This window comes from Mustela erminea, chromosome 14, assembly GCF_009829155.1.
Source record: "Mustela erminea isolate mMusErm1 chromosome 14, mMusErm1.Pri, whole genome shotgun sequence".
Lineage (NCBI taxonomy): Eukaryota > Metazoa > Chordata > Mammalia > Carnivora > Mustelidae > Mustela > Mustela erminea.
Genome location: NC_045627.1, coordinates 26,755,995 through 26,770,654, shown reverse-complemented (window position 1 = coordinate 26,770,654; position 14,660 = coordinate 26,755,995). Strand labels below are relative to the sequence as shown.

General features: G+C 41.2%; 1 protein-coding gene across 6 annotated transcripts in view; it reads left to right on the top strand.

Annotated features, from left to right (window-relative positions):
• The first annotated feature begins 580 nt into the window (after positions 1-580).
• Positions 581-14,660, top strand: part of FAM13C (family with sequence similarity 13 member C) — a 143,869-nt gene continuing 129,789 nt past the window's right edge. For 5 of the 6 annotated variants that reach the window (XM_032312411.1, XM_032312410.1, XM_032312407.1 and 2 more), the window contains exons 1-3: positions 806-976; positions 6,440-6,496; positions 10,197-10,392. In XM_032312411.1, coding sequence (XP_032168302.1) covers positions 915-976; positions 6,440-6,496; positions 10,197-10,392 — 315 coding nt within the window. In that variant the 5' untranslated portion in view covers positions 806-914. The other variant, XM_032312412.1, reaches the window with a different exon arrangement.

Below are 14,660 nucleotides of genomic sequence, written 5' to 3'. Positions count from 1 at the left end.
TCTCCCACCCTTTGTAAGCGTGCTTGGGAACGCAGCCTAGGCGGGCTGCTATGGGCGTAGCAACCCCCACCCCCTCACACGGCCCCCCCAGTCCCCAGTCCTGCCAGGAATAAATCCTCCACTCGCCCCGCGTGGGCTCATTCACAGCCCTGTCGTCCGAGGCTGGGCGCTTCCTCTCGGAGGCTGAAATGACAGTGCAAACAGCGCGGGTGCGAGCGCGGGTGTGATGCAGTGAGCCCTCCTTCAAAGGTTCTTCTTTATCCAGGGCAATGAAAAGCAGGACACACACAGACACACAGACAAACACACACACACACACACACACACACACACAGACACACACACACAGACACACACACACAGCAATAACAGCAGCTGTGTCCTCCTCCCGGTTCTGGTTCCCTCCCGACGGATGAATTTCTGCCAGCCTCCCATCCCTAGAGGGGGTAGCTGTGTAAAATTGGCAGGAGACGTCTGGAAGAAAGCAAGTCCCCCAGGGATTTCAGCACCTAGGCAGAAACGGCTGGGCTTTCCCATCGCCAACCCGGGGGTGGCTGGCACCGAGAAGCCTGGATTAAACGCCGCGCGGGGCTGGCGAGGTCGGGGTCGCCGTGACTCCCCAGGCGCTCCTTGCGGGGAGCCCGGGAGCCCGGGAGCCCGGGGCCGGCCCTGCCGCCGCGCCCCGCCCCGCCCCACTCTGTCCCCGCAGCCTCGCGGGCTGCCGGGCTTTGTGGTTCGCCCGTGCGGCTGGGCCCCAGCTGGGGGTGTCGTTACGAGCATGTGCAGACAGCAGCCCAAGGTAGAGCGAGCGTGCCGGGCGAGCCCTGAGACTTGCCTTGCAATGCCATGTTTGTGTGTATGCTCTAACTCCCGGAGAGCAATCAGGGAGACGGCTCCCCGGCCGGACTTGGCTGATGTTTTCTTGTTTCTGTTTCAGCCTTCAGGATAATTCCTTCAGCAGCACCGCTGTAACAGAGTAAGTGATTCTTGCCATTAAAATAACACTTGCATGCCTTTCTCTGGAAGCAACTATCGTGAAGGTATCTTCCACCGTCCCCAGCCGCTCTTCGTATTAGATGCATTGTCTCCCGTAATCTGGGGCTGTGAAGACCGTGAGAGGTGCTGACTGATGGGGCCCAGAAATCTTTACAGGTTGAAATAGCCTTTTAGCAGCTGTGGGAGAGATATTATAACAAGCTAATTGCTTGCAGAAGCTCAGTGCTCTACGATTTGCATTCTTGGAGCTCAGATTTTTTTTTTTTTTTAAACAAAATCTGTTTGACATGTCAGAAAGGAAGCTTTGTTGTATTTTGCCAACATTGGTGTCAGTTTTCACGGAGCAGGCTGTATACATTTACAACAAATAGGAGATAGATGTGAAATGACTTGAGTCAAATTCCAGCATGTGATAAACAGGGTTAAACTTATTCTCATCCTCTCTTGTCTACAGATTTTTAAGACACAGTGAACTTTTCTTGGGTGCCCTTTGTCAGTTTTGTCTTCTGACCTCAAAGATCTGGCTTAGGAGAAATGCATCTTCTTGTCCTATGGTTAAAGCTGCTGATTGGGGCAACTAATATCATTTGAACATGGAATGAAGGAGTATAATATTTTACTCAAGGCCAGCAGTCATAGTATTTTTTTATTAGACAGTTTATAGTTCATGGTTTTAATTCTTGTCATCCCTTCCTTAATATGTTTTCCTGATACGATATGATACATATATGTTAAAAATTTATAGGTAGTATATCTTACTAATATTATATGTAATTTATATAAAATTTACATATATATTAAATACCTACACTTCATTTAGCAGTCTTTCTTTAGACTAACTCGTGATGTTTACTTCTGGGACCTCTTGGTAGAACTCACTCAGCAGCTTTTCAGGAAAAAGGGATATATAAAGTTTTATACTGAACTGTGTTTAAAAAATGCTGCAAGTTTGATACAGAAAGCCCAGTAACTTAGGAAGTGTTTGCTAAAGTTTCCCAAAAAGCAAGTAAATGTGGGAATAGATAGGAGAGTGTCACATCACAGTGACTCGGTGATGGAGGGGTGAGATTTTGCAGGGCTTCCCAGGCCCTCTTGTTTCCCACATCCTTTTGTTTTTGTGTTTGGATAAGCTGTCCTCTTAGTGCCAAGCTTTCGGCTCACTTAAGTGGAGTTACTTAAAAAAAACAAGCTGGGCTTGACTTTTAGAAGATGTCATATAAAATATATGGCATGTGAAATACTCATGGAGACCCACATCTGTTAATGAGATTGCTGCAACTGTGGCTTTTCCAAAAGAGAGAGGGGGAGGGATGTGTGCCAAAATGTGCAGGCCAAAGATAGGCTGTGACTTCCTGATTCAGGTGCACAGGTGCTGCTCCCCTCCCTGGGCTGGGCTTATAAACACCCAGCCCTTTCCGTGCCTGATTCTTGGAACCCTGTGTGGCTGAATCCCGAGTCAGCCCTGGGCATAGCAGCTTCAAAATGGAGATACTCAGTCCCAGATTTCATATGGAAAATTTTTTTGAAAATGTTTTGCACTTAATTCTGGGGAAAGGCTGGTACCTTTCTTTGGACACTCCTCAAGGAGTTCTGATTGCATAAGATCCTGTTGTTGTTTTCAGAGAAGTGACAGTGATTTATTTTAAAAGACCCTGAGTGACAACTGGAATGCCATCTGGCTAATCTAAAAATCCAAGGAGCATATTTAAAACCTACCAAAAGCTTCGCAGGTGTAACACAACACAGAGTAGTGTCGTTGAAAACCTGTCATGGTCTAATAATACATTTTCTCTTCTCCTCTGTTACATGAAGTATTTTCCTTGGTTGTTTGGGCATTACCCCAAAGCCAATAGGACTGCTATCTCTGTCCCGACACACAGATGTAGCAGGTGCTTGGTAAATATTTGGGTGTGGTCTTAATGTACACGGAGGAAGCACTTGCCTGAAAACTTCCTCTCCTGCCTTTCCCCATCACCTCCTATTTCCTGCTACCCACATTCACTTATTTCCTTAGTGTCTGAAATTATACTTAGAGATGATTTCTTTGGGATTAAGGTTTCTGGTGGTGACCATTATTAAAATGGAAATTAAAAAATTTGTGCCCTGGGAGGCAGATTCAAGTTGTCATTAATGCTTTAACCTAAATTATGTTGTCAAGTAGTCTAGCCTGTTAGGGGTCAGTCTGGCCAATTGGGGGTCCTATTAGAGTCAAAGGGAAGGGGAACTGGGAGAGATTCAAGGATAGATTTTATTCTCTCCTCAGGTTTTCCCAGGCCTGGCATTGTCTGGGCAGCTCCGGACCAGTGCAGTTTCTTTTTCTATCCAAATTCTTCCAAGATCAGAGTGGCCTTGGCCTTCCCTTCTGTATCTGCATGTCCCTTTCATCTGTTTTTCCACGGTCATTTCCTATGTTGTCCTGGCTACGCTGATACGTGAAATGAAGCCTGGCCAGCAGTGAATTTTGCCATGAATTAGTTATCATCGGAAGCAGTGGTTCTCAAAATCAACTGATTATCAATGTGAACTGGGGAAGGGGGTTGGGACTTGTGAAAGATCTAGTTTCTCAGGCTTTATCCCAAAGGGAGAACCTAGAATGGGGGATTGTGTTGGAGTTAGCTAGTTCTGATCTGGGTTTTGTAAAAAACTTTAGGTCAGTGTTAAACTTCTTAGAATCAAACTTGTTATGTTTGTGTGTGTTTGGGAGGCAACCTGGTTTACAAGTTCACGTTCCTGGGCCTCACCCCCAGGGACTAGCTGATCTAGTGAGGCTGAGGTACCTGTGGGGCCCACACTCATTGGTCTTTAAATTCCTGTACTGGGGCTACAATGCAGGAAGAGGATGTCATGTGCATCCCACCAGTTGGGCACTTGGTCTGAGCTGGTTTTCTTGCCAGAATGGGAATGTCTGCATATGGTTTGCCACTGAGGAATCCAGCTTTACAACTGGGCCAACATTGCACAAGGGGCTCCTGTTTAAGCAATCGGTAGAAGAGTCACAAAGAACATGTTACTTCGATAAAAGTTACTGGTCATCAGAGCAAATGTATAACCCGGCTCAACTAAAGGAGCGGGTATACATGCCCATATAAGCCTGTAGACAGATCTATTTCATTGCTGTATCTGTGACCTAGGAATTGTGTTTCCTTGAGCAGGAACTGAAGTCATTCAATAGGCCTGAAAATATGATCAATTAATTAGGTTCTGGCCTCATCCTTAAGAAAGCATGTGCAATTTTGTATGTTCTGGTGCTGAGTTTCCATTTTTACCTAATTGTACTTTGAAAAAGAAAGGTTAATAAATCAAGTAAAGGGGAGAAAAAAAAGTTCTTGCCAAATTCCCAAACAATAGGTATTGTTGAGCTCTAAGGTTGAACCTCTGATTGAACCCTAGATCTTTGGAAGCAAAAATCCTAGGTTTCTCTTCTTTGCTGATTTTTCTACTTAGCAAGGTTACTTTTATTGGGAAACATTTTCATTCACACTACAATGTCTAGATGATCTATTAAAGTGAATGACTCTAACAGAGGAGAACAAGGCAATATTTATGAATTCAATTGCTATTTTCATGAAATGGACAGAATGGTTTACTGACAGTCAAAAACATGAGAAAGCAAGAAAATTTAATTATTTTGTTAAAAAGAGTACTGTATTAAGTTGACTGACTTTTTTTTTTTTTTTTTTTTTTAAGCTGGCAGGAGGAACAGGATATTTCAGCAGGCAGAGAGAGTTAGGATCTACATGGCATTTGTTTAATTCCTTAAAGTACATAATTTAGGGACGCCTGGGTGGCTCAGTTGGTTAAGCAGCTGCCTTCGGCTCAGGTCATGATCCCAGCGTCCTGGGATCGAGTCCCACATCGGGCTCCTTGCTCCGCAGGGAGCCTGCTTCTCCCTCTGACTCTGCCTTCCACTCTGTCTGCCTGTGCTCGCTCTCACTCTCTCTCTCTTACAAATAAATAAATAAAATCTTAAAAAAAAAAAAAAAAAAAAAAAAAGTACATAATTTAAAAGGGACAGTCAGGGAAGAGTACTGGAGCTTATATCAGTTTGTTCTATAGATAAATTATGTAATGTTGCAAGTAAGGAATATTTAAAAATTTTGAATGATTTCATGTAGTATGAACATTATTATGATATTCAGTTATATTTATATATGTAGATACGTACTTATTTTTGTCCACTCATTACATCGTCACTCTATCCGAGCAGGGTCCAGGTCTTTTTCAACTTTGTGCCTTTAGAAGTAGTACTACTGGAAGTACTGGCTCCCAAATTGTTTGTAACTTACCTGAGACCAGGAAAGTACAGAAATAGGGAGTAAGCATTTAATTCTAAGGGAATCTGGCATTCCTGCAACATTTTTACCAAACTACCACAGCAGATTGGAAATAGAAAATGAACGGGTCCATTCTGAGTCCCAAAGTGTCTGAAACGCACAGGTCTAATAGTTAACGAGTACCTGAAGGGTAGTACATGTTCAGGGAATGCTTGTTAAAGTATTTCCAGTCTTGCTGAAGGGTCAGACTTCATGATTCTGTTCAATTATTTATTGAATGCCTGCTTTGGGGGTTGCACCGTGGGCACTGGGACAGTGTGTCTAGAAAAAGAGTCATTTCTTTTCATGGAATTAACAACTAATTGAAGAGATGTCAGAGGTACAGAGGGATTACATAGCCGTGTGAGGCAAGATAGAGTTGGTTACCAAAATCTCAGAATATAGAGTAAACATTTATGTATTAATTTTTAAAGTAGGTATGTGGCCTGTGGGTGAACTTGGCTGGGAAATATCATGGAGCTTATGAGACTTCACTTGGGCCATGAAGGATGAGTAGGAGTTGAAGGTGGAAAAAGCATTCCAGGCTGGAGGAGGGTGGGAATGGCTGAGAACAAGAACAAAGGCTCTACACTCGAGTGAGAGAATGGTCCTACTTTAGAGGCCCCCAGGCAGTGTGGAACACTGCAGATTTTTCAGTATAGAAGAGCCATGAATTTTTCACTGGGTTATTCCAGAACTTTTGTGATAAGGAATGGGATTGTAAAAGTCTGGAGGCCAATGAAATAAGCCAGTCTGAAGCAGGGGATATTTCAGGAGGCATGCGGTAGAGTCTCTTTTTTGAGCCAGGAAGAACTCACCAATCTTGGTGTTAGATGTACCCTCAAGTGCTTTGAACAGCTGGGTCCTTGCCAAGATCTTGTTAGTTTAGGTGATGCTGAGCAGTGGATGAAACAAGAGTATTACTTCTGGTTCTGAGCTTTTAAGATGACATAACATGACCACATTGGTATCATTACCGTGTACACATGCTGGGAATTGGAGCTAGTTTGAGAGAGAGTGGTGAGGGTTGTTCTATTTTTTAGTTTACTGTGCTAATCTAATTCTAGACTCTTGCTGCTTCTGCTGCTGCAGACAGTTGGAACTGATGTGGTTTTGCTCCTTCTCTCCAGGTGTGACGAAGACACAGCCTCCCTACATGAAGACCAGACTGATTGCTCCAGTATCAGGTATGACCCCCTATTGCTTGGTTCTTAATTAGGAAGGACTGAAACCATGTGTGTCTGGAGTATTTAGCCTTTTCTTTGAATCTAAGAATCAGCTCTTCTTGTGTGTAAGTTCTTATAATAAAATATCAGTTCTTAAATTTTGTCATGTCAATTTTGGGGTAGTCCCCTTAGTACCCAAGACAGTGCCTTTTATGTGGGGAATGCACAGCAAATGTCTACTGAATTCAAGATTGATTATCCCATCTCAGTGTTCCCATCATAGACCCTATGGAAGAGGTTATAGATTTATTTACCAAACACGTCACTGAGTGTTTGGAGTACGGTCTTGGTCATCAAGGGGTTCATGATATGGCAAAACCTTCATAGTTAACCATTTCTTCCACATTTGCTTTGTTCAGAGCATTTTCACATACATTTTATTATTTAATTTAAACAACTGAAAGGACGTCAATGTTTTTCTCCTCCTCCTGGAGGTGGGGAAACTGAGGCTCAGAAGGATTATAGCTTATCCAAACTAACATAGCTACTGTGCGGCAGAATTTGGGCTCAGGTCTCTCTGACTGTTGGGTCCATTGTTGGATAACAAACAATTGTTGAAGGCCTATTTTGTGTGCCAGAAACCAGTCCATGTAGACAATGATGCTGTAGTGCATTAAGTGCTCATTTACTAGAGGTAGACAGAGGATTCATTTAGAAGGACCAGATAGCCCAGAGAGGTTTCTGGGATGGATTCCTGAAGAAAATTACAGTAGCACATGACTTTGTATGTGTGTGTGTGTGGGGGGGGGTGGTGGAGGATATGAGGCTAAGAAAAAGATGATGCTACCAAGCAGAAGGAATGGCTTGCTGGAAAGTCAACAGAAGGTAGAGAAAATAGAGTTGTAGGAATAGCAGGAAGTTCAGGATGGCAGGAAGCTTGAGAACATTTGGGAGTGAGGCCAAGAGTGATAAGAAGTAAAGCTCCAGAGATAAACAAAGACCTGATTTCAAAGGGTTGGTGTACCTCACTAAGGAGTCTGGAATTTATCCTGGAGGTATTGGGGAGACTAAAAAGAACCCTCAGTCTTTTCTTTGCAAATAACCACTCGACTAAAACCCCATTAAAGTAACAATAGCTCCCATTTATTGAGCTGTGGCCTTGAGCCAGCTCTGTATGGTGGGCGTTTCACAGGGCATGTATGATCTCTGCCAGGTAGAGAGAGCCATCTCATGACTGAGGGTCCGAGAGGTGATGTGCTGTGGCCCAGGCTACGCAACTAATATAGAGGGGGGATCTTTCAGACTCATTCCCAGTTATGATTGATTCCACTAAGTAGTGGCATAAATTATATAACTTGTACTTTCCTGCTTTGGAGATTTCTGAGAAACCAGTAACAGGTTAGAAGTGTATTTCTAAAGATGACTGCTTGTGTTTAGGTATTTGTACAATGAGAGAAAGATGTTCTTTTCTTCCCCACACCAACCTTCTTTGCTTTGCAAGTCAAGGAGGTGAATTTGGGCACCTTGAAAATATATAAAAATGAAATCCAGGTATTGTTTAAGAGATGAGTCTACCAAAACAACCATTTTAGATTTGAAAAATGAGTTTTTCTTTCTTATGTTAATGTTCTAGAATCCTCCTTGAAGGAATATTTAGGTTTCCTGTAAAGGCAGAGGTTCTCTCTTTTATTTCTCACCCAGGAGCATAGAGTACAGGCATGAACATTGTTTCCAGTGAGAGAAATGCATTTCACATGAACTAGTACAGTTCCAGCTTATGGTTTGATATTGGTTTCCAAATCCATTAGTGACTTAGAATTTTTAAAATTGTAATTGATCTTGGAGCGCTTGGGTGACTCGGTTGAGCGTTTGACTCTTAGTTTCACTCAGGTTGTGATCACAGGGTGACGATCTCAGGGTGGTGAGATCAAGCCCCTCGTCAGCCATCTGGCTCAGTGCGGAGTACACTCTCTCTCCCCCTCTACTCCTTCCCCGACCTCTCTCTTTCTCTCTCTAAAAATAAGTAAATAAGTAAGTAAGTAAATAAATAAATTATAATTGCTCTTAAGGGAAAATATTAACCAGTGTCACTGGCACTGACTTTCTGTTTAATTTTTTTTCAGTTATTAATATTTCACTTGAAGAATTATTTCACTTGTTGGGTTCTCCTTTACCAGGCATTATGAAGTTTGTCCAGGGGCTTAAAATTAACTGTTTCATGTAGTTTTATTTCTACACGTTGCCCAGTTGCACCCTGGATCATGCTCCAGAATTCCTATCCTTGATGTTTGCTTTGATCTTTTCCCAGAGGCTAACTGGAGTTCATCTTCCTGATATCAGTTTAGTGAATTTAATCTCTGTTTTATTTGTGAAAAAGCATCTTGAACAGTGGGCATAGAAGTCCTTTCTTTGTTGGTCTTGTCTCTTGGCTTTGTGTGTCCTTGAGCTACAAGGAATTGCTTCCTATCTGACCTTACCAAAATCTTTTATGGATGCTCGGATTAGGGAATGGGGGGAAAACACCACTGAGGGGAAGTGGTCACCTTAGAGAATTATATGATCTAGTACCAAATGATTGCCAGTGGATAAAGAATGATAATATTAATTGTATAAAGAGGACACCCCATTTGGTTATATCCCTGGATTCTTAGCAAAATTAGAAAAGAAGTGCATCTAGATTTAAGAGGGACTAATGGCTTCAAATAAAAGTGTTATGTCACTACTTGAAGAAATTGAAACAGTAGGTTATATTGTATGAATTTGCTTGGTTAGTGAAAGTTAAAAGTGGCTGTGTGTGTGACACCACTAACTGTGTGAAGGTGACACCGGACCGTTTCGTCACCTCAGCAATTCCGCACCGATGGAACCTGGACAAGGATCTTTGAGTGCGCACAGAAGGTGTTGTTCAGATGGTTTTGTTGGGTAAAACATGGCCCTTGTTTTATATTTTATCCAAGTATCATGTTTCCTATCAAAATAGACCCTGTTAAACTTCTAGAGGCTTTTGAAAATTGTAGGGAGATGATTCTTAACATGCCAGCGAGGAGGAAGTATCATGCCTTAAATCAAGTCCATATATGCGGGAGAGACTGAAGACCTAGTTAGCACTCCAGGTCTCTGGGTGAATTAACTCTTCCCAGGAACTTCATTTATTCTCTGAGTTTTAGAGTTTTTTTCTTTTTTCCTTTTTTTTTCTTGTCTTTTTTCGAGAGAAGGGTGGGGAAGAGAGAGAATCCTAAGCAGGCTCCACACCCTGCTTGCAGCTGTCCTGGAGCTTGATCTCCTGACCCTGAGATCATGACCTGAGCCACCCGAGTGCCCCTGAGTTCTAGGGTCTTAATCTGTAAAACTGGGCTGACAATCTCTAGCCCGAATCCCACATTTTTGTCAGAGAAAAAATACATACATTAAAGCATCTTGAAGTGAAACATTATGAACAAATACGATATCATGCGCAAAGCGACAACTGCAAAAAAGAAAAAAAAAAAAGAAAAAAAGAAAAAAGTATGTATCCACTTGTAAAGAGGAGAAGGTAAGGTGGAATGATCCAAACAGTGAAATTCACATTTCTTAGGTTCTTATTCCTGTGAAACTAAGTCTACCCTAAACATTTTGCTAGATACCATATAAATAGAGCAGCAGTGAGTGTTCCAGCCCCGCTTTCCCGCAGCAGTGTATTACTTTTTTGGGTGCTTTCTAAATTAGGTCTTTCCTGTTTTAGAGATGAAGACAATAAAGAAAACTACCCCGACGCCAGGGCTCTCCTAGAGGAGCCGGCGCCGCCGCCGCCGCAGCAGCATGTAGAGCAGCCCGTGCAGGTGGACGGCGTGCTGCGACCCAGCATGGGCAACTTCAAGTCCCGGAAGCCCAAGACCCTGCTCAAGGCGGAGAGCGGGAGGAGCCACGGAGAAAGCCAGGTAGCGGGCTCTACCTCCCCAGGCCTTTGCCAAGTGGGTGCTTCTCCCACGAGGGCACCGCTCTGGCAGGCAGTGTGAGCGCGTTCTTTTGCAGGAGGTGGTTAGCGACCTTGACCCAGTCTGTGCCCATACCTCCGGCCTGGGACGCAGGGATGGCACTCTCAGCGCAGGGTTCTCAGCAGGCTGGTAATCTAGCTCCCCTTCAAAAGGATGCCTTCCATCCTGGGCTTTGACAGTGGTTCAGAGGCGCTGCTGCATTCTTGTAGCGGAGAGTGGAGGAGGATCTCCAGCATTCTTCGCTTAACCAGGTCATGCAGCTCTTGCCCCAAACTTGGAGATTTCTTTTTTGCAAATCAAAAATCCCAAATTTACCCAGAGCCACTCATCTTAGCTGCCCTTTAGTAGACTTGGTTAAATATTCTAGTGCGCACGTGCCTGTTTGTATGTGTGTAGTATCAGGTTCTTTGAGGTCAGTAAGTATTTAATTGAATGGATGAAGCTTTTTTTTTTTTTTTTTTTCCCATTCGATTTGGGTAGTACATTTACATTTTCTAATTTTTAAAAATTTTCTCAAGTTGTAGAGGGATGTAGCAAAGATGTGATTTTTTTAAATCTTAGAAAACTCCTTAAATAATTTATGATGCTTTAAAAAAAAAGACTAAATGAATAAAATCCACTTTTACCTTACTAGGAGGTTAATGAGATTATACTTGTAATACAGTTTTGGGGACATGGGTGTTTCATTAATATTAACTTTGCTTTTTTGTTAACATTTAAACCTTAAAAATAATGTGGGAGGTTCTACATGTAACAGATTAATTGTATAACTTTAAGTCCAGTCCTATATAGCAAATGGGCACCAGGTTAATCTTCCTGTTAGAACACCTTTGGCTGAACACCTTATTTGACCTTGTCATTTTCTTATTTGTCTTGTGATTTTTAGCTCATTTCTTCCTCGGTATTAGGAACTCTTATTTAGTCAGTTAATTTTGCAATAAAATGAAAGTGCCCTTTGCATTCATAAAGCTGGGTGATAATTATTTTTAACTGAGTTGAGTTTCAGACAGAAGTGAATGCGAAATACTGTTTGAGTTATGATGAACTTGAGACACTGCCTATTACTGAATGCACCCCATGCTTAATCTGATTAGGAGTATGGTGTTGAGGAGGATACAGTTACCCAAAGTGCTACCCCCATAGTCTGATGGGTATTAGGGATGCGCTGATCTTGAATCTCCTGCTAAGGGTCTCCTCTGACACTTTGAGGATTGGGTGACCTGGCATGTCTCCCAGAGTGTTTTCTTTCTTGTCATCCTATAGCCTGGCTCTCAGAAATTACACAGTTGCCACTTCTAATAAGATGCTAATGGGGCATGTAATTCCAATCCATTGCTCACAAACACAGGGAGATTTCTGGGGAGAGATATGCTTGTATTATCTTTGCTTATAGTACAGCATTGGACTCCTGGCCTGCAGGTAAAATGTCTAGTTCTTTCCTAACATCTCTATCCACACAATGAGATCCCCTCCAAAGAGAACTTTGATAATAATATCTTAGATCTTCCATATATGGGAGAAATATGAAACAGTTCATTCTTCCTATTTTCTTTGGGGAGAGAGAATTAACATTGGTTGAGTATTGAACAAGAACTGAATCTATAAATACTCTATAAATAATATTATTAATAAAATCAGCTAACATGTATTCAGGTGTTTACTATGTTCCAGACATGTACCATGTTTTAACACAATCCCATGAAATGGGTATTATATTTCTTTTCGAATGTAAAAATTAAGGATTAGAGGGATTATATAACCTCTTTAAACAGATTTGGAAGAACTTGAGTAGAAGGTCTTTTCCATAAAAGCACAGTGTTTCTAAGAAAAGGTACGCAGATCTTCCAACTAGAAGTCTAGTGATTTACCTAATCCCTGATTTACCTAATCCCTTATACTAATTACACCTTAATTTTTATATAAAACCCATGATTTCACTTTGGAGTTTTTTTTTTTTTTTTCCCTTTGCTGGTTATATTGTGCTGCTAACCAGTAATTACCTATTTAGAAAAGATTACTTTGGGGAGAGTTTTCTAAGTGTATTTTTTTTTTCTGCCTTGAAGTTTTGTGATATTGACCGCTGAAGCTAGACAAAGTTTGGGTAAATGTTAGCTCCATAGGAGCAATTTCTTAAGGTCAGTGATTTAGTCCTTCTTGTCTTTCTTTAGATCTGTATCATGTGGTAGTCACTCAGTATTGTGTGTTGAGTAATTCAAAACTGGTTAAGAGAGGTGTACAGATGACTGTATCATCTTTTTTTGGTGTGAAATGTAAGTGTGATCTTATTCAGTTGTTAAAAGTTACATTTAACAGAATATAATCATGACTCTCCTATAGATATGAAAAAAAGGTGTGTCAAAGATTTTATTTAAATTATTAATTAACAAAGGAATCAGTAAGATAGTACAACCAGTTCAAAAGAGAATGCAAAGTATCACATATTTGTAGTCTGATGAGGAATGCAGAAATAAATTTGTAAATGGACACAAAATTGGCAAAACTTACAATATCCATGATGTGATAATCAGTTACTTTCTCTTGGACATGAGGAATTATCTGCATTGCCATCAGTATCTACAAGTTCACTTTTGTGTCTTCATCCATGTAAAAGTAGCCTAGTCATAAAAAAACAAAAGCAAAGATTATCCAGATGGATGAGTTAGCCCAGATACCCACTAAATTTTAAAGTTTTTATTTATAGTTTTTCTTTACATTCTTCTCTTACCTCTTGTGATCATAAGAATCTCAAGGAAAGATTATTCTTAATCACAAAATAAGGCTAGTCTCATTAGGTTTGGCCTACATAGGCATTGCAAGAGTGTCAATTTACTATATAGGCCTTGCAAAATGTAAAGTCATTTGCTATTGAATAATTACAATATTAACTTTTCTCTGGGAGTTTTCATGGGAGATCTCAGATTGGACTTTCAATGTCTCTATTATTTGCAATCCCAAGGTCTGGAGCTAAGTTCAAGAAGCTCTCTCCACTATGTTTCAACTGCAGTACCTATGCATTTGAATATACTACTCTCTTCTTGAGATCCACAAAATAACATTAGGTTTCTAGCTTTCCAGCAAGTGACCATCTTTACCACCTGTAAGGTTGGGCCCTGTAAACCAGGTATCAGGTCAGTTATCCTAGGAGACCCCTGTAGGCATTGGCTATGTAAGAAAAGCCTTTGTTCCTTAAAGGTGGTCTGTTCTACATGATTCAATGAAAATCCTTCTCAGGATGGCATTCTAGGCAAGATTTTGGTTGCATAACAGATTTTTCAATTTTATTCTGGTAAAAAGGAAAACAGATTATTATTGAATATAGGAACTAACCCCATTGCAGCGAAAGGTCAGGATGCAGGGTAGGTTTCTGAACTCTGGGGTCAGTGAGACTCAGACATCACTTTTAAATGTTTCATCTCAGTTTACCTAAATGGAACGGTTTAAAAATATAGATTTATTATTATTACTATTCATAAATGGTGAGGCCAACTGATGAGAGGATGACCGTTCTTTGAAAAGATTCCCACTCCTCATTCTCAAGAGGAAAGGGAGCATGCCATGCTGCGCAGGACCAAGGAGCACCAGGGTTAGTCAGAAAGTAGAAGGGACAGGTGAAAAGCAAGGCAGAAGCCTTTATGTGGTTTTTATGGGAAAGGCAAGGTGAGGCAGGGTAATGTAGTCTTAGGATTGACGAGTTTGATTCATTTCAGTAAATTCTGAGGTATAGGGACTCTCCGGTACCTGGTTCAGATTATTAAGGCAGAGGAATATTGCCTTCTGGAGTGTATGAGCCAGATAGAAGAGTTGGCTCCAAGTATGGACTCTGCATTGATTAGTTTACATGTGAAAGGTTCACTCCTGTGCAAGTCATTTATGTTCTAAGAATTGGCTAGCCCTAGGAGAATGTACTTCCCAGTGAGTGGGGCTCTAGAGACCAGGGCATCAAAAATACAGAAAATAATAAAATATAGCTAATACAAGAATCTACTAAATTGTGAGATGAAGTAGAGAAAGGACTGTCTCATAGATCCAGTAAACAGAACATTAAAATAACAATATTCTAAACAAAAAACTATAGTAAAATTTCCCTTATCAGTGCATTTAGTCTTATGCAGTTATTTTTTGTTCCTGTTGATCTCGGGTTAGCAGGAGCATAAAGCTGTCTTGATGAAAGTTTTATAAATCTTGACTCAGCCTTATTGGAGTCATCAGAT